This window comes from Pollicipes pollicipes, unplaced genomic scaffold (assembly GCF_011947565.3).
Source record: "Pollicipes pollicipes isolate AB1234 unplaced genomic scaffold, Ppol_2.1 Scaffold_6686;HRSCAF=7923_pilon_pilon_pilon, whole genome shotgun sequence".
Taxonomy (NCBI): Eukaryota; Metazoa; Arthropoda; class Thecostraca; order Pollicipedomorpha; family Pollicipedidae; genus Pollicipes; species Pollicipes pollicipes.
Window position 1 is genome coordinate 31,064,762 of NW_023596921.1, and position 25,639 is coordinate 31,090,400.

A 25,639-nucleotide genomic window follows, 5' to 3' on the forward strand; every position below is an offset into this window, starting at 1 on the left:
TAATTGATGGTTGGACCATTTCATGGGTGGTAGCACCTCTGTGGATAAATGTTATCGTTGCATATGCTGTGTATTCAAATACCAATCAGACAGCAATCCCAGTATGCATATATTGAAAACTGACAAGATCCCTAGCTCCAGTATAAATATAGCTGAGAACACATTGACCAGTCATTTCGCCCGCAGCACCCCATAGCCGGTAGCCTATGTCGCCATATTCATAACTGACTCACTGTGCAGTAACTGAATCATTACATGATCATTTTGATGCAGAATGTTTTAAATGAGTCACGATATGGAAAAAGAGAAATAATGTGACTTGGAAAAGAAGAACACACATCAGATTAACCTAGAGGCGTCTGAAATTACTTGAACACAATCTGATCCTCCGGCTACCATCCACAGTGCCCCACCGCAATTCAAGCGTGTAACGACTGAGAAACGTGATTACACTTCAAGGGAATACTGCACATTTGTATGGTGTTTTGAGCTCAACTAGTCATCTTAAAGACCTTTTGATGCAGCTCACGGATATGCCCTTTTTAGGAACCAAAGCCCTCTGGTTCCTGAGTTACACACCCGCAAAAGTGCGAAAGGTTCATTTGGAGCTTATTTCAAAGTTGCCTCGGCACTAATGACATCACAGAAATGTCATGCGATCGCGGTCATACTACAGGCTGTTTTCTGCTCATGGTCAAAACAGCATGGCCGCTGATACATTCGAGAAAGCGATTATGCGGCACGTATGATACAGTGCGCGGAAGATGATTGGCTGTTAGCAAGATTTCGCTGCTGAATGCGTCTCGCGAACGTAAGCGAGAGCACTTTCGGGTTGTGCGGCACTCGCGAACGGGCATTTTCCCCTATTTCTTGGCCACAGGTCAATGTTTTAAAAAAGAACTCCACTGTCTGCAAAAAGTACGGCACCCAAAAAACGGGCACTCTCCCGAAAGTTGAAAAAAATGGAGACGCGACGGCAAATCTGTCGAGGGTTTTTTTGTAGTGAAGAACGCCAGCAGGGGTTTTTCCCCTGCTGGCGTTCTTTCGTCTTCTACACTCGTATCTCTTACAGATAGCTCGGTTGGCGCCTTGTGTACCGGGACCACTAAATATTTCACACATCTTGAACCACAAATTTAAAACTTGAACAACGAATTATATTCTACAAGTACAACCTCTTGAGCCGCATTGCCAAGAACCTCCGTTGGCACTTTGTTTTGGAAGAAGGTCACGATGAAATGCAGTGTAATGACTGAAAATCTGTGCGGAAATGGCGAGGAAATCTGCAATTCGATAGTTCCGCGAGCTGTGCAAGTGTGGGGTCACACTTATTTGACAAAAGAGTGCGAATCGGGGGCTTGAGATGTGTGTGATCACTGGTGGTGTATGCCAGTGACTTCCATTTACATTGATGTGATGGGGAGTGTGCCTGCGAGGTTTGTACTTCTGGGAGAGAGCATTGCTTTGGTACTCTTTAAGTCTTCTGACTCCCAATAAAATGTGATATATTGATATCTGCCTCTACCTTTATGTTTGTGTTTGAACATGGCAAAGGAACGCTGGCAAACTAAGAGAAGCACTAGTACTTATGTTGCAGCAGTGTACGAAGGCAAGCTGGTACTTCATTATGATCTTGCCAACATTTTGAACCTATTGAGATATTGCAGCATGTAATTAATCCATGTCACCATGTCAGCAATTCATTTTGGCAGTAGGGGCTGGTGCGTGCAGCTCATTAATGCACATGCTCAGTACAGGCTCACATTATATGACTTTACAAAATTGCCCTTACTTGAATGAATCTGAAAATATAGAGCTGTATTATTACTGATGCACATTGAACTGTCTTCACATATTTTGTATGCAGACGCGCATTGCCCGTGAGTCATCATTGTCAGAGTCATTGCAACTTTCGTGCGATGCTGGGCGCTGAGAAACGTGGGAAAGTATTGCTGTTGGTGTCTTGGATGACACTTAAAATATTTTTATCATGAGCCTTGTGTGCACTGGCAGCTTCATCACTTCCTTGCATTTTGCCCATTCAACCATAACCGCATGCACTTGTCATGTATCCAGCCTTGTGCATGGTCAGCATGTTAACAGTGTCATTTTACGACGTAAAATGCTCCTGTTAATTTGTAGTGAAGCAGCCTGATAAGTACACATTGTTGCATGACTGTGAAAGTGGAAGATGTGTTTGCATCTTTCTCACCTACGTTTTGTGGATTCCCAAAACAGGATGAGCAAGTGATGCCACTCTTTGCTTGTCTGCTTTGCTGAAAATGATTTGTATTAATTCCCTCTGCAAGATTCCCGTGCAAGATTCTTTGCTCCGGTGTACAAGGCGCCAACCGAGCTGTCTGTTAGAAATACGTGAGTATTTTAGAATATATAAGAAGAAGACGAAATATAATAACATTTATACGAAATATAATAATGTAAAAGAAGACGAAAAAAAGAAAGCCAACGGGAAAAAAAGAACAGTCGCCGTTGCGCCTTCTTTTTACAACATTTGGGAAAGCGCGGTTCTTTTTTCTGTGCCGTACTTTCTTGCAGACAGTGGTGTTCTTTTTTATAACGTTGGCCCATGATATGGATATAAGGAAAAACGCCCCGCTGACGACGAGTGCCGCACAACCCGAAAGTGCGCACGCTTACGTTCGCGACACGCGTTCAGCAGCAAGATCTTAGTAACAGCCAATCGCTTTCCGCGGATTGTATCATATGTGCCGCACCATCGCTTTTACAAATGTGTCAGCGGCCATGCTGTTTTTGACCATAAGCAGAAAACATCCTGTAATATCACGGCGACCGTATGACGTTTCTATGACATCATCAGCGCGAAGGTGGCTTTGACATAGTCCCTCAATATACCTTTTCCCTCTTTTGCGGGCGTATAACTCAGGAACCTGAGGGCTTTGGATCTTAAAAAGAGCATGGCCATGAACTGCATCAAAAGGTCCTCAAGATGCTCATGTCAGCTCGAAACCCCATGTAAGGGTGGAACGTTCCCTTTAAATGCTATGATTTTGCGGCTTAGTGTTCCGGAACAACAGACAAAATAAATTTGAGTTGGCTGCTAACGACCATCAAAACCAAGTATGGACTTGGCTCCTAGCTTACGTATTTACGGCTGGAAGGCTGGGCAATGTAATCAACTGATGGCTGATGACTAATGCAGAATTGTTCCTTTGTTGTAAAGGAGTCCAGCATATCCTGGCATTCAGAGTATGTTAAGAACATAATGCACTAGTATAACAGGTGCCACACACTCAACAGCCAATGGAAAAGACACATACGACGTCGGCGGCACGTAAAATTACGTTTGACAATTGCGCGTGAAAATTCATCGGCGCATATTGGACTGCTGCTCTAAGCCGAAGGCACCACGGCCAATGGGGACGAAACCTGAGCGATCGTGGGTGCCGCAGCAAGCCAACAAAGTGGCTCCCGTCCACAAGTATAGGAATAAGTATAGCGAGGGAGACTTACCCAAAACCATGAATGAATGCCCCTGTGCGATCAAGAGTGTACAAGCACGCTAACAGGAAGATCCTCGATAGAAGTGAAGAGCGATCTTTCCCTTTGATCTCCGCAAATGAGATCAAAGGGAAATATCTTTTAATTAAGGTAGAGGACCTCTGAGCGTCGAGTATTTCGGCACCTTACCTTATAAGGGCCCCAGCAACACCCAAGGCCTTCCAAGTAAGTGGAAAGAACCGGGGACTAATATGAAGGGCCGCTGAGTAAGTGAGTGTACCCTGGCATGTGGGGCCCCGGAAAAGCGTGTAGAGCCTTTCAGACGAATGGAAAAGATGTGTGTAAAAAACCTGATCGATCAAGAGTGCCCCGGCGTGGAAGCAGGTATCGAAACAGCAGCGTGGTGCCCTACGAGGAGACGTAAAAAGATGAAATGCAACGTGAAAAGCTCATTGGAGATCAGATTGACCCGGCAAGTGGAAATTTAGGGCCCGGGCAGCAGTGTAAGGCCTCTGGACAGCGTAATGAGTCACACAATTTCCCCCCAAGCACCACCTTTTCAATCAGGAAAGAATTAACTTCGTCTGCTCATGAACTCTTTACTTTTACTAGCAAATGTTCTTGGTCGTCCGTAGGTCCAAATGTGCCCAATTTTGTCGGAAGAAAACTGCATCTGCTCGGCCGGTTATGGACTCCTCTGGAGCCTTTAGGTCCTCTCGGCATGGTCCATGGAGACATGGCCCCATGCCTCCCCCCCCCCTTGCATCCGCCACCAGCCCGAGCAGTTTAATAGATGGAACCCGCCAAGAGCATAGGGCCATCCATTCGACTAAGAAATATTTACGATGAAATATGTAGGGCTCCCAACGAAAGAGTTTGCCCGAGCAGATTAAAATATAGAGTCCCCGTCACGAGCGCAGGGCCCTCCATTTCAATAGGACGATCGGACGAAGATCCAACGTAACCCCCCCCCCCCCCCGAATGATCGAGTATGCCAGAGCAAGTTGACAGGTAGGGCTCCCAACAGGAGCGTGTAAGGCTCTCCAATCAAACGGGAAGCACCCACGACCCTATATAAAAGGTCCCTCGAACGATGGGATTAGCCCGAGCAGGTTATCAGAAGGGGCCCGACAAGAGCGTAAGGCCTTCTGTTCAAATAAGAAGCGCCCAAAACCCAGTGCGGAGGGCCCCGAAAGATGGAGGGTACCCGAGCACATTATCAGATGGCCCCGGCGGGAGTGTAGGGCCCTAAAGTCAAACACCAAGATCCAATATACAGGGCCCCCGAACAATCTCGTGTAGCCAAGGAGGCAAACAGATGGGGCCCCGGCAAGTGCGTAGGGTCCTCCATTCAGGCAGGAAGTACCCAAGACACAATGTGGGGGGCCCCGGATATTCGGGTGTGCCTGAGCAGGTTAGGTTAACAGATGGGCCCCGGCGGGAGCGTAGAGCCTTCCGTTCAGATATGAAACACCCACGACACGATGTAGAAGGCCCCGAATGATCGAGTGCGCCAGAGCAGGTTAACAGATAGGGCCCCCGAAAAGCGCGGAGGGCCCTCCATTCGAAGAGAAAGTACCCAAAACCAGATGTAGAGGCCTCCAACGATCAAATGGGCCCGAGCATCTTATCAGAAGGGGCCCCGACAGGAGCGCAAGGCCCTCCATTCAAATAAGAATTACCCAAAACCCGGTGCGGAGGGCTCCTGCAAGATGGAGTGTACCCAAACAGGCTATCAGATGACCCCAATAGAAGCAGAGGGCCCTAAATTCAAACATCAAGAACCAGTGTGCAGGGCCCCCGGGCAGTCCAGTGTGGCCGAGGGAGGCGAAAAGAGGGGGCCCTCTACAAGTGTGCAGGGCCTCATCCAAAAAGCACGTGCCCAAGGCCCAATGTAGAGGGCCCCCAAACGATCGAATGTGGCCGGGCAGTTTATCAGATAGGCCTTCCCACAAGAGCGTAAGGACCCCCATTCAGAAAAGAAGTACGTAACACTCAGTGTGGAGGGTTCTCGAACTACTGCAACTTCCATGCCCAAGAAGGCCATCAGATGGGCCCCCGACAAGATTGTAGGGCCCTAAGCAAGTGACGGAGAATTGGAAACGCCCTACACCAATGTAGAGGCTCATGAGCATATCGCAAGTGCGTTGGTAGGCTAACCGAGACCCACATAAAGGACCCCTGAGCAACCGAGAATACTCCGGCTGTAGCTCACAGAGCTGTTCTGGCGAATGGAAAGAATCCGAAGAAGGGGCTGTGATTGGCAAGAGTGCCCCGGCACGCTAACAGGAAGGGCCCCAACAACAGCACAGGGCCCTCCGAGCAAATGCAAAGAAATGAAGGGCAACGTGGGATGCTCATCAACGATCGAAATGATCCTGCAAGTAGGCATATAGGTCTTCTGGATACAGCGTAGGGCTCCTAGACAGTGTACTGGGGCATACAATTTCCAGTTCACGATTTTTCCAATCAGTACACAATGTTTTGGACTTCTCATAGGCCATTCACTTTCGCTTACAACTGTTTTTGGTCGCTTTGAAGTCCAGAGATACCCAGTTTTGTTGCGTTTTGTGTTTAAAAAAACCGCACCTGTTCGGCCGACCATGAGCCCCCTCGGAGCCAGTGGGCCCATTCGGGGCCCAAGGGGGCATGACCCCGTGGCCCCCCTCTGGATCCAGCCCTGGCCTTGCGTATACGCAAACGACATCTTGCTTACAAGCCCGGGCGTGAGCTACATCACCAGCTTCGCACACGGTTCTTCAGAGAGCGGGGAAGCACCGTGGGTGTAGCGGGGAAACTGGAGGAGCTCATGCGCGTCTGGTCAGGTGTCATTTGTGCGTTGTCCTCTGAACACAATGACACCGCGCCGTCCACGCTGCCCCTAGATTGAGGATAATCCCGATCTCTGTGCGTGATGCGGGAACGCGACCACGCTTACTGGTCATGGTGGAGGTACGGTGCGGATACCGGCCGCACAGAATATCGGCTGACCCAAGGTCACCATGTGCCAGGAAGGATGGGTAATGGGTCAAGAAATATCAAATGGGGAAGGCTTGGTGCCAATCGGTCTCGTATGTTCGGAGCATCGGATTTTCGGCATTCCTATTTTTTTCTGCTTTTGGTGCTTTAGTCGACTTTTGACCTGACCCAAGGTCACCAGGTTCTTGATAAGATGGGATATCGTCTATTGCACATAAATTGGTGAAGGTTTCATGCTGCTGGGTGTCGTGGGCTTAGAACATGCGCTTGTCTGTAATCCTTTTTCCAGTTTTTGAATATTTGATGACTCAATCTCACCCAAGGTAACAATGGATGTCCTGGTAAATAATAAGTCGTCGAATTTGCATCGGATAGTGAACGTTTTGTGTTGATCGGTCACATAAAGTCGGAGCATGGTGTTGTCCGCAGTTAATTTCGGTGTTTTTTGCGTTTTTTGTTTCTGGCCTGACCCAAGGCCACCATATTCTAGGTAAAATGGGTTATGGACCAGTTGACATCGAATGGTGAAGGTTTGATGCCGATCGATCCCATAGGCTTCAATGGGGTTGCTGACAGCCAAGTTTAAGTATCAAATCCCAAGTATCGGGCCCTTCCCACGTGCCTGGAGGGCCTTGTGCTGTTGCTAGTACTCTTATGAGGTAGGGCACGGAGACACTCGACGCTCAGAAGCCCTCTACTTTGATCGAGGGCTCTCTCCCTTTGGTCTTATTTGCGGAGGACTCTTTACTCCCATGTAGGCTGTTGTTTCCAACCAGCCCGTGCACTCTTGATCGCACAGGAATATTAATTATGGTATTAATTCCCTTTTGCTCAGAGGGTCCTGTGCTATGGCCGGGGCCCTATATGTCAGCGTTTAGGGCACTACCGATCGTTTAGGGGCCCATCACGTTGATCTTGCGCTCTTTTTGCTTACTCTGGGGGCCCTATACTTGTTGACGAGAGCCACTTATGTCAACTTGATGTGTATGCATGCGTAGCACGCCTATACTTTAAAGGGCTGTGCACAATAAGACGAGTTTCCGTATTTATTGAATAAATGAAGAAGCAAATAGATACATGCAATACATAAATAAATAAGTGAATAAAAAATAAAGACATAAATAAATGAAATGCAGATATATTACATACGACTTGTCTTACGATGTAATGACCGAAATCCAAGGATCTTTTTGGGAGGGGGCTCCACAATGTCCCGTGCCCCCCTTGACGAAACTCTAGATCCGCCCCCGACGTGCGCATTAGAGATCCCACACAGACAATGCTGATGAGTATACCAATTGCTATTATTGTCTGGGTTTTACCACATCGTGCACAATTTTTTTTCTAAAAAATGGGACTGCTTCCTGGATTGGGGTCCATGTGAGCTGAGCACGGGCTAAAGACTGGGAGCATGGGGTTGCCTGCATCCATAATTTTCTGTTTTTTGATACGTTAGTTGACCTCTGTACCTGACCCAAGTTCACCACATTTTGAAAAAAATAGATTATCGTTCAAGCAGAAACGAATGGTGAAGAGTTAGTCTCGATCGGTGCCATGGGCTCCGAGCACTCCCTGCCTCCATGGCGCGAGCAGTGATCTGCGCAGCACGAGGTGGATTGCTACAACGCGCTTGAATTTCGCAGTCATCCACAGTTGTCTGAAATGCTATACTTGCGCCTCATTTCACCAGCTCAGTACATCAACACTTTGAGCCAATAGTTCAATAGTTCACTGTTTCATTTCTTCGTGGCATGCACAAATGTGAACTTAAATTTGAGTTTTGAACTTTTTTTGCGAAAAACTGAGAAGCATTGGGCACTAGGTTCCACATTGTGGAGGCTCTGCCCAATTTGCGGGGACCCAGCCAGACATTGGGTGGGGCCCAGCTCAACATTGAGGGGCAGCTCAACATTGGAATGCTATGCATTGGGGGAGGGCATTGGGTGGGGGCCGTGGCCCCCCAAGGAGGTACGAACTTCCATCCCTGCTGCTGGGCGTATGTCTCGCAATGCACCATCACTAGCCACCTGTATTCTGATTTTAGCGCCATCTAGTTTTAAAAAATATTACCTCAAGTTTAGAACAGGACATGGCAGCGCTAGTGGCTGGCCAAACTGGCGATCTTGGGTCTTGTCGCTTCCGCGCAGGGTTCCCAAATAACGGAGCCCGCTGTACGCTCATTCGTGTCCCGGTGAGGTGAGGGTGTGGTGGAAAGTACGCGGCTGTGTGCCGGGGCGTGCAAACATTGGTTGTACGCAAGTGGTCGTGGTAGGTGACATCGCGTAGACTGTTAAAAGACATTCTCAAGTCCTGATTAGTCGGGAAACACAGAAGAAGGCAGTGATGTCGAAGACCAATCACATTTCAGCCTAAAGCGTGGTGTCTTCATTGTGATGGTAAAGTGAAGTTGTATTCGACGGAAAGCTCAAGTCTTCTGAGGATCAACATCTTTGGGGAGGATGGAATCTGGACAGCTATCCTCCAATCTCCTGAAATGGGTAAGTTACAGTTGTAAGGTGGCGTTGCTGCTGCTTGTGTGAAGTTACTGTTATGACATTCATACTTCCTGAATTTAGGATGTCTGAACAGTAGTGGGTAATATGACTAATTTGGGGTATCTATGCCAAATTCTGTAAACAGAATGAAGAAACCTGTGCATTTTATTAATAATCTTGTGACAATTGATAGCAAGCCGTGCATGTCCAATACTTAAGGATAGCTGATACATCAAGGCAGCATATATATTTTTTGCTTTTATGCCAAGTCCCAGAGAAATGCAACAGTATAGTCTTACACTGCCCCATGACTTTTGGTCCTGTTAATATGCACACTGTTGATGTATGTTTAGTGTTGTATGCCAGCCATGGAAGGAGCTGGTTTCAATGTTGGCTTAGTCATGAGTGCATAAACAATGTGTTTCACCCCCCATTGTTCCATTCAGTTAATAGGCATATGCGATAGACTTGGCTTGTGCTGTGACATGCGGAATACAGTCCTGCTGAATGAGAGTATAGCCGGCATACTTTTGTAAATGATGTTTTTTTGTGGCAAATTCTATCCACTTTATAGGAGGAATCCTGTCCCACAGTTTTATTGCTTGGCTGCTGGTTTGTATATCTTTCTGTAAGAATTTTTGCAGGTTAGTGACTGTGTTTTGATATTTTTCAGCTGGAAACATTTCATGCTGGAAAAAATGCCACAAAACCTGAAGATATCAGTGATGGCGTTATCATAGCGACAGTGCTCCATGAAATGTAAGTGTTAGAATAATTTAGATTGGGTTTTGGTTGTGCTGTGACTATCTTTTGAGAACTATATATGTGCTTTCTAGGAGCTGAGGTGCATCAGTTATGTTCGAGTACCACATTCTTATGGGTGTGAATGTTCAGACTGGCCTGGAAGTTGAGTCCTACCTATAATTCACCATGTTGAAACAACCCCTTGTAAACATGATTTCAGATGGAAGTACAATGGTGTGATCATGCTACTGCCATACATGCTGAGCTGTAGGTTGTTTTTAGCTGTGTTTTGCATTCAGAGCTTTTTTGCCAACAATTTTACAGTGTGTTGCAAATCATGGGTGTGGTATTCAGCTGCAGGGGAAGTTTATCCATAGGAGTAAGTAGTACCAAATCCAACTTAGGCATTATCAGTGAGAAATTTGACTGCACCATAACACAGCTGAATTGCAGGTTATTTTGGAGTAGAGTCTAACTGCAGCTAGAGTCAAGCATAGGTCTATGTGTGAGTGGTAGCACAAGTGTTGCCTGAAACTCATGAAGCTCATTTAATCCCAGGTTTCACACCACCTTGCAGTGAAAGGTATACCAATTGAAGTGCCTAAAGCATGTTATGGTGATATGTGCCTTGGGGCTGTATACTCTTGGACCAGGTACTATAGAACAAGGTACTGAACCCTACATGAATGCCTGTGTACTAGCTCTATTTTCAAGTTGTGCAGTCTAAGTGGGAAGAGAAGCACTATATTGGCTAGGGCATGTCAGATTGACAAATTTTGTTGCCATTCTGCTTCCTGCCTCCATCCAAATTGCCGCTCGGCTGTGTCTGGAACAAGGACAGACATTATGCAACTCCTGCCATTTGAACAAGATGATCATAGATGGAGCCCAGTTCCAAAAAACATGCTGTGTTCAGGTGACTTTCAGTGCGTGGTTATTTTATACTAAGAATAATGCTTGTTGCATGTGGCTGGTCGAAATTCTTATGATACGATTCGAGACTGAACTCACTGATTGCTTTGGTTGTTCATTGTTTTTTTTCGGGCGCGTCGAGCTCATCTGACTTTTGTCCAGGATTGCCACTTACTCTACTACAAAGTTATGTGAAGCTTCAGTCGTTTCCACGCTGCTGGAGGCAAATGACGTCATCATCTCGCGTCGCCCCGTCCCATTGCGGGCTGCACGTCGACGTAGACCGCCCCTTGTGCATTTCGACGAAGTTGTTTTGTTGTCGTACGTGACGTTTTTGATGGGCCATAGTTTTGTACAGTTTGCTGGAACAAATTTCGCCGGCTGCAGTCTACTTTTCAGGTCTGATTACTATTGCCATCCCAGTTGTGGTCCGGACGGCCTTTGTCCTAAACCCCTGCCTTATCCCATCCTCGTTCTTAGAAAGCGTGCTCACCTTTTCATAGCTATTAACGTGAGAAGAGCCATACGTTTGTCGATACGATCATAAGTACGATGCAATACTTGCCGCGGTAACCATGGATTTTTTGAGTCCCCTGGTGCAGTTGGCGTTGGATATCTGTGCGCGGACTCTCAGATTAGGGCGGAATGGGTGAAATCACACCACTTCACATGCCTGACAAACTGCTCAATCGCTAGTCGCAACACATTCCTGACGTTTTTCTTTGCTTGTGTGGAAAGCGCTTTTTCAAATTCCTTTGTCAAACTGTCAATTACCCCCAAGTTATCTTGCTTCACAGGGAAGATTCCTTGCTCCCTGAAATGCTTCGCATGTTTCTTGCTTCGCGTTTCCATTTTGTCAAAGTATAATTGAAGGAATACCACGGTGTACGGGGAGCACCGGGCGGTATGCACCGGGGATGGACCTTTCTTGTTGCATGGTTTGTTGGTACATCGGCTTGGTAGAAGTTAGGACAGATTATGACCGTGGGCATTTGGTTGAATCTGTGGGAACTGTTGTACGGGGGGCTGTTCCCTTTTTTCCTTGGGTCCCTTTTCATGGAGAATTTAGGTTAGACCAAATTTATTATCGCAAGAGACGGGAAGGCAGCTAGGGAGCATGGTGCCGTTAATTACAATCATTGACTCCTTAAAGTTATCATCATCTCCACCGCATTACAGACAGGGGTTACGTGCTGGCATTCCTGACTATCGGTCGTTGCCTATCGTTCTTGCGCCTGCATGATTTCGCATGGGAACAGGAATGGGAACCTTATAATTGTCTCCAGGCATTACGTGCGTACCTCTACATGCCTCTCAGTCAAAAACAATGCCCGGCTCGGTGGTTTCGAAAAACGGCATTCAATGTCTGACTTATTTGTCTTGTGTTGATGTTTTTCCCCGTAATCGATGTCGTTGTCTAGTTTTCAACTTCAGAGATTGGCGCATTGAAACATTCAAATCAAACTCAGCCTACGGATAACGGCCCAAATTTATCATCCTTTTGTATCGCAGTAGATTGTATTTCGAGACAGTTCTAAGAGTGCAGATGCAACGTACCCCGACGTACCGACGTTTTTATCGGGCACGCCAGATAGGCACTTGTTATCGTAACGAGAACCTGGCATGCTAAAGCGATCATGCCGTCCATCATGCAGAAATCATGCTGCGATTTGAATACGTCAATACCTGAGTTTTTGTGCATTGACAATATTTCACAGGATGGATCATACAATGCCTCTGATTCTTCGTAGGATCCTGGGTAAGAATGCGATCGCTGCTCGTGTCGGTTTTTCTCAAGGCTTGCCTCCACCGGGCAAGGACATGGACACTATCCCCAAGCGACGTTTCTGAGGACATTGCAAAAATGATAAAGATAAAACTTGATAAAGGTAAAACTCTGTAAAACTTGGCTTAGCCGAGACACACTTATTCTGTACGTCGAACAAAATGGTCCCGAGTTACCTCAGATTACTGAGTTATCATGCCATACCCCAATGCTTACATGAATCTTTGCGGCAATAGTCGTTTGTTGTTCACTGGCAATGAGTGGTACCGTTTAAGGTCGGGAACTTCACTGGTCTAGTATGACCTTGCTCGACGCTAGACCGGTCATGTAATTTTTTAAACCCAAATCCGACGCGGACTGTGACGTCGTTTCCGTCTGGCTATATGCCGTTTGGGTAGATGCCGCTTCATGCCCCGTGAAGTCGTGCAGACGCCAGGCCGCATTTTTTTATTTTGTATATTTTTTTTGACCGAACGGCGGCAGACCGTTTGCCTCCCTCCCGCCAACGGCGCTAGTGACACCACTTCCCGCCGACCATGCGAAGTCTGGAAGAAAAAGTCTGCTAATTTTCCCAACCGATCTCAGTGGTGTGCATATGGGGAATTTCTTGACGTCACGGGAGTTGGTCTTTGTTTGCGGTCGAATGGTCTCGCTTATCTGATAGCGTCCGTTGGGCATGCATTACAGTGCGAGTAACAGGCGTCCTGACATGACTGGCTGGGGAGATAGGCTGGTTTGGACACGGGCGTGACATGAGCCGGATTGAAAAGTTGCCCCTGTACCGTGGTGCGTACCTGCCGATGATGAAGTGCTCCGCGCGTTGCGCACTCAAATCGGCTTGCATTTTGAAGGACCGGGCAACGCCAAACCGTTGGCGAAGCGATCACCAATCGAAAGAAAAGTACAATGAACATATGAACAGAAGGCTGGGGTGTAAACTGGTATTCTTTTATAAGGACCCTGCCCCCCCCCCCCCCTCCATATTTGGTATTTATGTTGGCCCGCCAGGTGGTCTGTACCCTTCTCGAACACATTTTTGCTGGAATATTGCAAAAAAAAGAGAGGAGGAAAAGGCCGAATATCACTGAAGCTGGCCTTCTGTGGACGGTATTTAAAGGCTGCTCTCTTCTGCTCAACTACAGTACTGTTGATACAGGACACACTTCTAAACAAACTTGCCGTTCGTCCAAATATGAGCTGAAATCCATTGATTAGTCCCTCATGTTCTCAGGGCTGTGTTGTCGGGCATTGGTTCCCGTACCCCCTCCCCCCCAGTCCCTCCCCAAGACAATCCCTCCCCCCCCATGACGCACAGTAATGAGCCCTATTTGTTCTTATTTTAACATCAATGCCAGTTCATTGAGGAAATGGTCAAGCTCGCAATGGCACTGCGTTTCCTGGGATTTTTCTTAAATGATGATAGGCTGAGTACAGGGGACCGTAAGATGCAACTTTGTCAGCGCCGCCATTAGCTCCGTGTCTTATAAATATCTTGGTGTTGTCGGAATGGAATGGATGGGATTGGAGTGAGATGGGTGCTTACATCTGGTTCATGTTGACAGCAAATGGGGCTGGGGCTGCGCGGTTTAAACGTCATCGTGAATAGGTCGAGTGCATTCGCCATGTACTGGATCGTTTGGCACCCTGTGCATGTCCTCCTGAAAAGAGCAGGTACTTTACCCGTCGTGTCCTCGGAGAACGGCTGGACCGTTGGAGATCGCGTGATGGTTTCTTATCACGGGGATCTCCGGCCAGGCTGGTCCCACTTGCCTTCCGGTGTCAAGGCCATCGCGAAAGGAAGCGAACCTCGGCTTTATCGACGCTGGGCGGGTACAGGTTTTATGTGAACGTTGCGGGGTGCGCGGAGTCGTTGAACAGAGTGTACCACTTTTATATGGGGTTTTGAACTGAAACAGCCATCTTTAAGACCTTTCGGTGTGTTCACAATCGTGCCCTTCTCAAGGTCTAAGCCCGTCTAGTTTCTGAGGCACACGCCCGCGAAACTAGGGAAGGTATGTCGGGGAGAGTATTTCAAAGTCACCTTGACATGCATGACGTCGTAATGACCTCATTCAAATCCTGTTATTCCACAAACCATGCGACGATCAAGGCCAATACAAATTCAATTGTCGAAGTGTTCGCATCTGGTGTTCGTGAGGGCGATTTCCTGATATAACCGCTGTCAGTTGGCTCTCAATCAATGGTGTGCAAGATACGATCCCGTAATCAAACCATGACGCATTGAAAAACATATTTACTAAACGAAGAATTGTGTCGTCTAGAGCAACTTTTGCCTGTTAAAAAGTATACCAATAGTTACAAGTGAGGGTCTTTCGTATATCTGATGCTTGCTTCAATATGTTCAAATGTGAAGCGTTCCCTTTAAAGGCAATGCCACACCTTTGGGGTATGTTACAAAACATATTGCAGTGAAACGTCAGGGCCAGTTACATTTAATAATAGCACCGGGTAGTGCCATTACAGCCTATCCAAGACCACCAAGATATCAATTTGATTATTTTCTCTCCAAATTATGCTCTCGACGCCTCGTGACAATATCATTTTTCTTCCCTGCAGTCGCGGCCGCCGTCGTCATGACATCCGCCGTGGCACCTCCAGGTGCGAATAAAAGATGTTCGTGATTGGCCCAGTGGGCGGCAATGACCTTTTTCCGAGAAGCGCATTGGTTGAGGTTTGAACCAGTGCGTCACTAGGACCATGCAATACTCTCACGCCCAAAGCCAAAGTGCGCCTGGAAAAGAACCACTGGTGAACGCCATAGGAGAGAAACCAGAACCACAGTGTAACGTTTTGTTGAATTGGTGGGGTAAAGCTTCATGTTCGCATGTCTTTATCTAAGCGAAATGTTTCAAGCCTTCGTAGCATTTAGTGCACAATATTTTTGGATCTAGCATATTGTTTTGTTTAAACAGGACGTTTCAATCTTTGTTAGATCTTATTACATAAACATTTTGACAAATAAGCGTGTTGTAAACATTACAGAACCCACGCGTGGAAAAAGCAAGGCAAATAAAATATATTTTTTCATAGTGGTGAGCAGGTAGTCGAATGAGCTTTGTCTTGCAGGAGCGGCTACTTTAAATAGAAATCCTGAGCTTTTCAGAAGGATTTCGAGAAAACTGGTATTGCTCATCAGATCGCACGCGTCTGATCTAACAATAAATCAAAAATGCAAAAAGGTGGCGTAGTCCCTTTAAGAGGTCTCTCAAGACGGCATGACGGCTTGGAGACGCTGCCGGATGTGTTGGCGGTTGGAGCCGTTTGACCCGGCGGCGCGAGCTTCCGCCGCTGTCAGCTGTGGGCGCGGGCCGGCTCCGGTCTCTGCTCGACTGGATGGAGGAGGCGAGTGATAATGCGCAGGCAAAATTCCTGGTTGTCTTATCTGTTGGAAGGTGAAATGAAACTGCTCACTTTCGCCTGGTCGACGCGTGACGGGCGAAGAAGTCAACTGGTCTGAGCTTACTGTTCCTCCGATCAGTCACGTTGTGGTGGATTTTCTGGTGCGGTATCTACTTAGCCAGTGACGTGCCGTAAATATGCCTCCTTCAGTCTGGTTCGAAGTTTGTCTGAGTCATGCGGACTTTGGTCGTGCTCACGTCACTGCTTGCCCGCTTGCTGAAATGAATCGTGCGCTGTCAATGGCACAACTGGCACCGTATGCGTTCCAACGCGTTCTGTTCGCGAATTTCATATCCAACGTCGTGGTTTGTTAGGTCTTTGCGACGGATGTCCATTGTATGGTTTGTAAATGAAACCACGTTTGCCATGTGTGCTGATTTGCTGTTAAATGTGAACTTACGTACATGCTCCTCTGTCAATTGAAGTTCTAGGTTATGCGTTTTTCTCATTATACCTTGCTCCGGAGCTACAATTCCGATCCAGGCCATTGACCTTTCAAAAGTTACATGCACCCTTGCGAAAAACTCATTCTATGTTACTGCGTGATGGCCCTGGCAGCTGACGTGCCCTTAAAACGCACTTCTCTGCAACTCTCGGACACGGGGCACACGCGTGGCCCGCCATCGGCCGCCGACTGGCCGCCGCCGGGCGGGCATCCGGCGCGGCCCCGACACCGGCGCGTGCCCGGCCGCCTCCGCCGCCGCCGGGACGAAGGCGAGGCGCGCGCCGCATCCGTGAGGTGAAAACGGCATCGCCGGGCCGCGCCGATCGCCGATAAGATTGGCGTCGGGCGCCGATCGGGCTGGCAGGCCGGCCGAGGTGGCGATAGTGCTGGTCAGGTGCACGCTGTCCTGGCCGCTGGCCATTGTTTCCGGCCGTCGGACGTGCCTTATCGAACGCGAAGGCCTTTCCCCCTGGAGGGAGAGCGCTGCAATCCGCGAACGTTCGCTGCTTCTGCTGCTTTCTCGATACAAAAATGGGGTTTTCACGTGTGGCGTGCGTTTATGACGTAGATTGTGTGCTTTGAAGTTCGCCGAGAAAGTCAAGATTTTTGTGAAGTGTGGAGCTTAAGGGTCAGTCGACCACGAAAAATCAGCTATCTCCCACGATAAGCCATTTTAAAACAGATGCGGCATGCACCCGAAGCTAAGCACGTAACCCAAACTGAAGCCAGCATGCAGTTTAATTTGGGAGCGTGGTAATCTGGTGTACAACGAACCGCGAACAGCACGCATTCCCACGAACATGATCCTCCCCACACCAGTGTACAGCACGGCCGAGGGGGCCGGCTGGCATGAGGCGTGTGCGCACCTGCTATCGCCTTCTCGCCGATTGCAGCACGGGTGTATTCTGCTGTCTTTTAAGAGCATACGTCGTTGTTTTTATGATGGGCGAGATCCGCACTGCGAGGCACCAGCTGCATCATGGCTGCTCGTGCGGACCGCTCACTGCGGCGTGTTGGTGGGGGCTGGCATGGACCAGTTCTGCGCGGCCGAGCCCCAGTCACCCCTTTCTCTGCCATGTCACGGTCTGGCGGGTCTATTCGCCGCTCGTGGGACATACCTGTGTTCCGTACCATGAGTGTAGCTTTTTACGAACGGTTTTCCGCATCGTCCTGGAGTAATTTTAGGCGATTGAGGGAGACCATTGTTTCAGCACTGAATGAGTACCGGTCAGGTTTTCAGCGGCTGGGTGATTGAATTACGAGGACTTGGACTATATACAAGCTCAATTATCAACTCATCGAATGCGAGTTTCGGTTGCCCGTCAAGTTAATTAAACTGTCAGACGATCTCCTTCAGCGAGCGTTCACAAGTGAACTCGGAGCTACCCGCGGCCTTCCAGCCTGATCACTCGCCGTGAGCGGCGGACCGACAGCCGGAGCTGTAAGACTCGCTCATGAGAGTGCGTCGCTGTCTCTGTAACAGGCGGCCACACTTGCGTCACTGGACGGCAGCCGGCCGGGCCGCTCTCGTGGCGTCCAGAGGCGCCGCGCGGGTCCTCCGGCCGCTCGTAAGCCGCCGGTCTGCCCCGACAGCTGACGTCGCCTCCCGGCGTCCGGCTCGCTCCCGGCGCCCGTGTTGTGGACGGTGGGCCGCGGCATGCTCCCGGCCGGTGTCGTAACGGCCGGCCCCGATCGTGCGGCGTCAGAGGCGGGCGCGCCGTCCTGCAGTACACGGTCCACCGCTCGCTGACGGTGATTCGGTGCACTGTGCACCGTGCATGTGGCCGGTCACGTGACCTTGGCACGCGGTCCACCCCGAGAGGAGGCGCGCACCCGACGGCGGCCGGTTCGCCGCCCTCCCGGCCGCCCGCCTGGCCGCCGTTGGGGTCGGTGTCGCCGGCGGCCGGCACCGCCCCGTCCCGCGCCGTGATGGGCGGCCCCGCACCACGCAATGCCGCCGTTTGTCACTGCGCCGGCCGATGGGCGCTGGGATGAGTTCAGCTCCCGGCCGGCGGGAGGGTGGCGTTTTTTGCAGCGCGAGGTGCGGGGGAGGGCGCGCGCAGCGCGCTTTGTGAGCTGTTGACGGCAGACCACAACGATGCTTTTATTGTGTCCATGCAGATCGGCGCAAGCGGGGTGTCGACGGGAAGAGCACTGGCTTTTATGATTTGGGTGATTTAAATGAGCTGACATGAAACAATCCGTGACGCTTGCCGCGACGTGACGTGACTGTGACGTGAGCTATAGAGTCGGCTACAGAATCCGCAAGTAGTTAGCGTCTTGTAAGTGAGCAAAAGCATAACAACACATGCTATCCTGCCTCACTTGCGCAGCTTTGGCCGCCTATCTTCCGAGCTTTGGTCCGTGGGAACTTGTCACGGACCAATTCTTTTTGTTTTACAGGCTTATGATTCAACACTTTTCACACAGCTGTCAGTTTACTTGTTACGCTATGGAGTTCAATTAGCTTGGTTGTTGACGTGTACGGTTGTTGATGCGGCTCACTGCATCCTCCTTTGGTTACCCGTCCGCTGCCAGCGTATTCCCGCACCGAGAGTTCGCAGCAGCCGAGCGCTGTGGGTCTGGGCCGCACCTTGGTTGGTTGTCAGAATACCTGTGCCCTGGCCGTCCGGCAGTCATGGACCGTTGCCCGGGCTTGCTGTGTCACCCGTGTCCGGCGACGAGTCCCTGGAGTCCCTGTGCGGTCGGACGTTTCATGTCTTTAATGTTCTGTATGTGTTCTGTGGTTTCACCTACGTTTTACCTGACGACACGCGAATTACTTGCACGACCGACGGCCATGCGTCGGTGGGCGCGCGCGCGTGGGTTCCGTAACAAGGAACCCATCCCGCCCGCCGAAGACTGTGGTCCCTCCCGTGCTGTGTGTCATCTCGTCGGACGGCGCACTGTCTCCTCCGACATGTCGCTACTCCGAGCTGGCTGTGTCGATGCTCGGATGGTCGTTCCTCTTCGTCCCATTGGCACCGACGGCACTGTCCTGTCCGGCACTGACGGCACTGTCCTGTCCGGCACTAGCAACAGTGTCATGTCTGGCACTGACGACACCCTCCTGTCCGTCACTGACGACAACTGTCCTGTTCGGCACCGACGACACTGTGCTGTCCGACAGTGACGACACTCTCCTATCCGGCACTGACGTCACTGTCTTGTTCAGCATTAACAACAATGTCCTGTCCGGCACTGACGACACTGTCCTGCCCGGCAGCGAGCCGCTGTGGTTCGACGACGCCTGGCTGGGAAAGATCAAGACGGACGCCGGCGGCAACTGGCGACTCAAGGTGAGTAGAACGACCCCGGAGAACGGGGCGCAAACGGGCCGGGACGGCGCCCGTTGGGGCTGAACTGGGCTGACGAGCGGGCGGACTGCTGTGAACGGGTACTGAACTGAGGCTGACGGGCGGGCCAACTGCTATACCCGGGTGCCGAAACTGAGGCCGACGAGCAGACGAACTACAGTAACCCGGGGTACCGAGCTCGGGCCTAGGTGTTCCGCCACCGTTTTTGAAGAAACGGGGGACGTATGATTATGCTGTGTCTTCGTGCGGCTGTTCCTGGAACGCAGGGCTTCCAGTGCTGGTGTCAGCTGCTGCACCTTGGTAGAGCATTGTGGCCGTCGCGGACGTCCATTCTTCAAGCATTATAAACAAATGTCCCAACCAGGCTGTTAAATCATCTGTCTTTGCATGTGGTACTGTAGGCGCGATGGTAGTTCACAACCCCAATAGCAGTGGGACACGACCACAACAATCACTTGTCTTCAACCGTCATTGGCTGGTCACCAGTCTTTGAAATTCAAATCCTTTATGTTTCAAAGTGAACCTTTGACCCGGCTTGTCGCACACAGGATTTACGACTGTGAACGCCTCTGCGGGGTGGCACAGGTGGCCTTTGTCAACCATGGTCGAATTGTTCACAAATAAGAGTGACGATTCATGCTCCATACTAAGAACGCCTCCGCCGTCATCGGCTCACATTAACCAGCATGCATTCTAGCCAACGGGATGGACGATGAGGGAGTGCTTTTTTCTAAGAGGAGTCGTCCTGCTGGATCTCATCGACATCCAATAACAAATGACTCGCGGTGACCCTCTCACCTCAGCTGTAGCCTGTAGCGCTGAACTGTATTAGCAGCTGTCGCCTGCGGTCTAGGCGGACGACAAATCGCGGTGAAATCGGTGCGTGGACCTGTTCCCGGCTATGACGGACAAGACGCCGGAGTGTTAGGTGAGAACTGGAACGCCGGGTGTGACGCGGACGATGCGCCACGGGAACGATCGTACGGCGACGAAGCGCCGATGTCGCCGCCAGCCCGCCCGACCAGACGTCACCTTCACTGTCGACCGGCCCGGCTCCGCGCGGCCGCCGTCTCGCCGCGCCGCGTTTGTCGCTGGACGCTCGCCGCTGCACGGCGGCAGCGCCGGGGCTCGCCGCCGTGCGCTGCGGCGTGACGTCCGGCAGCGGTCGCCGGCGCGGGGTGGCGGCCGGCCGCGTGTGTGTCCACACCGGCGACTCGGCTCCCCCCGGGGCGGCGCGCGTTGGTGCCGTGAGTGGCGGCGGCTCCGCGGGGCTCGTCGCGCCGCTGTCGTTTGGACGTGACTGAAGGTGAACGATTCATCGATCAAGGCCTGCCGCGCGGGGACCGGTTCGTCGGCCGGCGGAGGGTGTCCCCGACCGACGCCGGACCGGAGAACGCCCGGCGCGCCGGCCGCCGCAGCTCTCCGCTGAGGGGGACGGGACGGCGCCGCCGGGCCAGGCCGCGAGGGACCGTGCCGCCCGTCTCAGCAGACCGGCCGCCGGCAGGCTCGCCCGCTCGAGGCCAACCGGTTACCGGAGCCATTTCCGGCCGGTGGCGCTGATCTGGCACCGGCGCGCGGCCGCCATCGCTGCAACATGCAGCGCGGCGGCTCGGGCCTCTTCCTGCTGCGCCCTCTCCGGGCCAGGTAGCCGTAGTGTGATCAGACGGCCAAGCCGTCGCGAACGAGCATCCCCGCGCCGCTCGCCTGGCGATCCGGCGAGACTCGGCAGACGACCTGGGCGAGTCGGCCAGCTCATGCTCAGAGCGTGCCGAGACTCGGCGGCCGGAGCTCGGGCCGCGGCGGCCGGCGAGCGCCGTGCACGGGACCGGCTTGGTATTCCGTGGGCGCGGCGCGGCAGCCCTGACCGGGCCGGCCGGCGGCCGCACCGTCACGCCCAGGGTCATGGCACCGGCGTGATGTCACTGGTGGCCGCTGTTTGCGCCGGCGCGTCCCGCTCGGGCGGTCAACCAGGCGGAAGGGTGACGAGGAGAGAAAAAGAGAGAGAATAGGGGGTGGTGCGGGCTGGAGAATAGGTAGGCTCTTCACCGCGCTGCACGGGTCAAGGACCCGAAATGCGCTGGTGATGGACTCCGTTCAACCTCAACCTGATGCACACGCATCGCCCGGCTCCCAGACGGTGGGGCGTATCAGGGGCAGCCCTCGCAGCCGCGCGGCGCAGAAAAAGCCGGCGGCGGCGGCGCCGCGGAGCCTGGCCGACCGCCGCCGCAGCTGCCGCGCCTGGTGCATTATTTGCGCTCCCAATTGGCGGCCAGCCGGCGCCCAGCGGTGGCGTTTTGCGGCGGCACCTGGCTCAGCTCCCACGCGGCGCGAGCGGGCGCGCCAGTTTTGCGGCCGCGCCGCTGGCCGGCCGGACGGCACCCACGCAGGCAGGACGCCGCCGCCTGCGGCCAGCGCCGGCGGCGGCCGGTTTCACTGGACGCGACGGCACCTGGCGCCGTGCTGTTCTGGGCCGGCGGTGTGTGGGCCCGGGCTCAGCGGCCGCCCCGGCCACCGAGCGGCCTGCTTGTCGACGTTAGCTGGGGATCAGCCGGGGCGCCGTGTTTGACGACGCCGGGCGGCTGGACCGGCCGCACCACCGCGTGCCACACGCTTTCCGACGTGTTTGGGGAAACGCGCCGCCCGGCCCGCCGGCCGGTCGGGTGTGTAGCGGCGCGTGCGTGGATCTGGGGCGGACGGATTAGAGGGCCGGCGCGGAATGTAATTGCGACACCGCGGCGGAAGGCGGGCTGGGCTGCGGATCTGACCACGCCGGCGGCAGTCCGGTGACTCGGGCGCTGCGTGCCGCGCCCGCCCGCCGCCTGACCCAGAAGGCGGTCTTATGTTACGCGTTATGCGTCATTCCCGTGCCGCCTAGGCAGTACCACAAATGGGGTTTGTCTTCGTTCCCGCGTGTGGCTTTTGATTCCGCAAATGCAGCTCCAGCCACGCATGCTGGGACTAGCAACCCAAGACTTTTTTGTAGGTGGTTTTTGTGAAAATGTCAATGTCACTCACTGTTTCACTGGTAAAACTGCCTGCGGGATTTATTACCGACAGTTTACATCTGATCGCGTCTGCATCCCCAGCCCCATGGTAGATGTTCTTAAATGTGTTTTTCGTAGAAACCGTCTTCAGTTTGAGATAGGCACGTAAGCTCAGCGGCAGGTGATGTGATCCGGCCAGCGTCCATTGAGTTCAACGTTGGTTTTCCGCTTGTGAAGTCTAAAGTTGGATATCTAATTTTGAGTATATTTGTTCACATGCTTTGTCACGAAGGAGTCCAAGCTTGATCTGTGTCAACGTTATAAGGAATGAAACCCTGTAAAAACGAGCTTCACGTCACGGCAACCGGATTGAGAGCGAGCATGACAGAGGATACCACTGTCATTAGTGTGAGTGCTGCATTTATATTGGCCGCCAGAAAAAGGGACTTCAAAGGAGCCGATGGTGCCTGGAGAGGCGCACCATTCCTGAGTGCGCCGTTGATTGTGTGGGACGGCGCTGTCCTCTCCTTGGCCGGCTCTGAAAGGTTGCACAACCCCGAGCCACATGCCAGCAGCTGGTCCGGAGGGAGGGGGGGGGGGGCAGCAGTATGACGCCCACGCAGCCGCTCCCCGCGAGGGAGTGGTGTGGAACGGCCGGCGGCGAACCGTTACCTCGGCGGCAGATGGTCAGGAGGCCACCGCGGGGGGGCAAGAGGCCGACACTTCCGTCGTTGACATAGATGGCTTCCCGCGCCACGCCGGTGCTGACGTCTGACTGCCGAGACGGTGACGATGCTATCGGGGCCGCGTGTCGCACCGAGCGTGTGAAGTGTGCGGCTGTTGACGGCTGGTTGGGTGCGCGGCTGTTGACGACTGGCTGGGTGCGCGGCTGTTGACGGCTGGCTGGGTGCGCGGCTGTTGACGGCTGGCTGGGTGCGCGGCTGTTGACGGCTGGCTGGGTGCGCGGCTGTTGACGGCCATGCTCCCGGACTCGTCACCGTCGGCGGCGGTGCTCGCCACCGGGACCCGTGTCCTGCCTGCCTGTGTCGGGGCGTGGGTGGGCGCGCCGGGCGGGAGGCCACCCGCCGCGTGGGACAGCGTCGGGCGGGGCGCGGGCCCGCGCTCGACCGACACAGCGGCGCGCTGTCGGCGGCCCGGCGGCGCCGTCGGCGACACGGCCGGCCCCGGCACGCAGGCAGGGGCGGCAGAGCGGCTCGGTCTGTGCACTGACAAACAGTCTGCTGCCTCTCTGTCTCCCCCCCCCCTCCCCCGGAGCTGCTCCGGTGAGCCGCTTGAACAAGGGTCAGGGTGCAGACTCAGCCAGCCGCAGAACCAATCATCACCGCCGAAAAGACCGGGGGTTTGAACCAGGGTCAGGGCGCAGACCCAACCATCCGCAGAACCAATCACCGCCGGAAAGACCCGGACTAATGGCCATTCTCGTGATGACGCGACTGGACTGCAACGCGCGTAACCCGCTGTGCTGTCCCCGGATGCTGCTCTCAAAGTGTTTACCCTCTTCATTGTCAACTCGGCATGTTCCCCGTGTCGGGGCACTCGTTCCACGAGAACAACACCCTCGAGCCTGTCGGAGGGCCGGCTCGGCGGCTGATAGTCATCCCCGGCGAGCGTGCCGGGAAATCGCGAGCTGTTGTGCGTCGGGTTCGTGCGCGGCAAACGGCCGGTGAAATTCTGCCTGTCACACCGCCGGGGTAATGCCGCCGTTCTGGAAGCCGACGATCATCGCAGTGCTGGCCGGCCCTCCAGTGCCACCGCACTGCGGCTGACGTACTCGGTCTGAGCGTGGTTTCCAATATATAAACCTGAGCGTGGTTTCCGGAGATAAGTTTCGTTGTGAAAATGTTTCGCGGTATGGAGAATGGGCAATCGCCTTGTAGTGGCCTGGGATGGAATCCCACGTTTATCTGGAAAATACGTGCTTACACTGTGCCGAACAAGGCTCTTCCTTGACTGCTACCCGCCAGTCTTGTTTTAGTCGTCTGGTGTGAGACCGTTTGAGCGACATCCGGTATCCGAGAACGGCTGCAAGCGCTACATACCAACCATTCAGCTTTCTGAGCCCAGCACCTGATCCAGCGGTATCCGATCCACTCCCGGAACTCCCCTCCGGGTCCCTTCTCACGCTCGCACTCCAGCGAGGGCACGCACGCGGCGCCGGACGAAGGCACGCGGCGTCAGGTGGCGGCGGCGCGCCGGGACCCCCGGCAGCGCGCGCCGTCGAAAGGGAAACGGCTCGTTAGCGTGTGCGAGGGGCGCGGCTGGTGCCCCATCTCCATTAGCCGTGTTTATGGCGGGGCCGCGCGCCGGCCGCCGGGTCAGCGCGCGGGTCAGGGGTCGCCGGTGCCGGCTCCTCGCGAGCCCCGCCGCCGACCGCCACTTTCTCCGTCGCCGGCGCCGGACCGGGCGACCTCGCCGGCGGAGGGGGCGGGGCGCGCGCCCCCCGGTCCCGTGACCCGACCTGACCCGCCCGGCCCGTCCGCCCGCAGGTCAGCAACCTGAAGAAGGTGACCCAGGGGATCAACGACTACCTCGCCGACAGTCTGGAGCTGAACATCGCCCACCTCACGCAGCCCGACGTCAACAAGCTGGGTGAGTAGCGGCCGCGCGCCCGCGGTCACCCTCCGACAGGGCGCTCCTGATTGCTCGGCAGATAGCTCTGCAGCGGCGACGGCGTGACGTCCGCCGCCGCCGCCGCCGCTGCGGTGTCGTAACGTCTCCGTGGGACAGGCGATGGGGCCGCCAAGGCGCTATTTGCGCCGCGACGCCGTCAGACGTCCTCCGACAGGTCCCCGCTCGGAGGAGCCGCCTGTTACAGAGACGAGCCGCGGACGGCCGGCGACGCGACGCCGTCAGACGTCCTCCGACAGGTCCCCGCTCGGAGGAGCCGCCTGTTACAGAGACGAGCCGCGGACGGCCGGCAACGCGACGCCGCCAGACGTCCTCCGACAGGTCCCCGCTCGGAGGAACCGCCCGTCACAGAGTCGGACCGCGGACGGTCGGCGACGCGACGCCGTCACAGAAGTGGGCAAATGGCCGTCTGATGGGTCCCGGCGCGC

General features: G+C 53.4%; 1 protein-coding gene across 1 annotated transcript; it reads left to right on the plus strand.

Annotated features, from left to right (window-relative positions):
* The first annotated feature begins 8,636 nt into the window (after positions 1-8,636).
* LOC119107741 (protein Hook homolog 3-like) lies at positions 8,637-25,203 on the plus strand. Its single transcript, XM_037231290.1, has 4 exons — positions 8,637-8,957; positions 9,628-9,713; positions 19,488-19,560; positions 25,070-25,203. The coding sequence occupies exons 1-4, from the start codon at positions 8,919-8,921 to the stop codon at positions 25,178-25,180; spliced, it is 309 nt and encodes a 102-aa protein (XP_037087185.1). The 5' UTR covers positions 8,637-8,918; the 3' UTR covers positions 25,181-25,203.
* Positions 25,204-25,639: the final 436 nt, after the last annotated feature.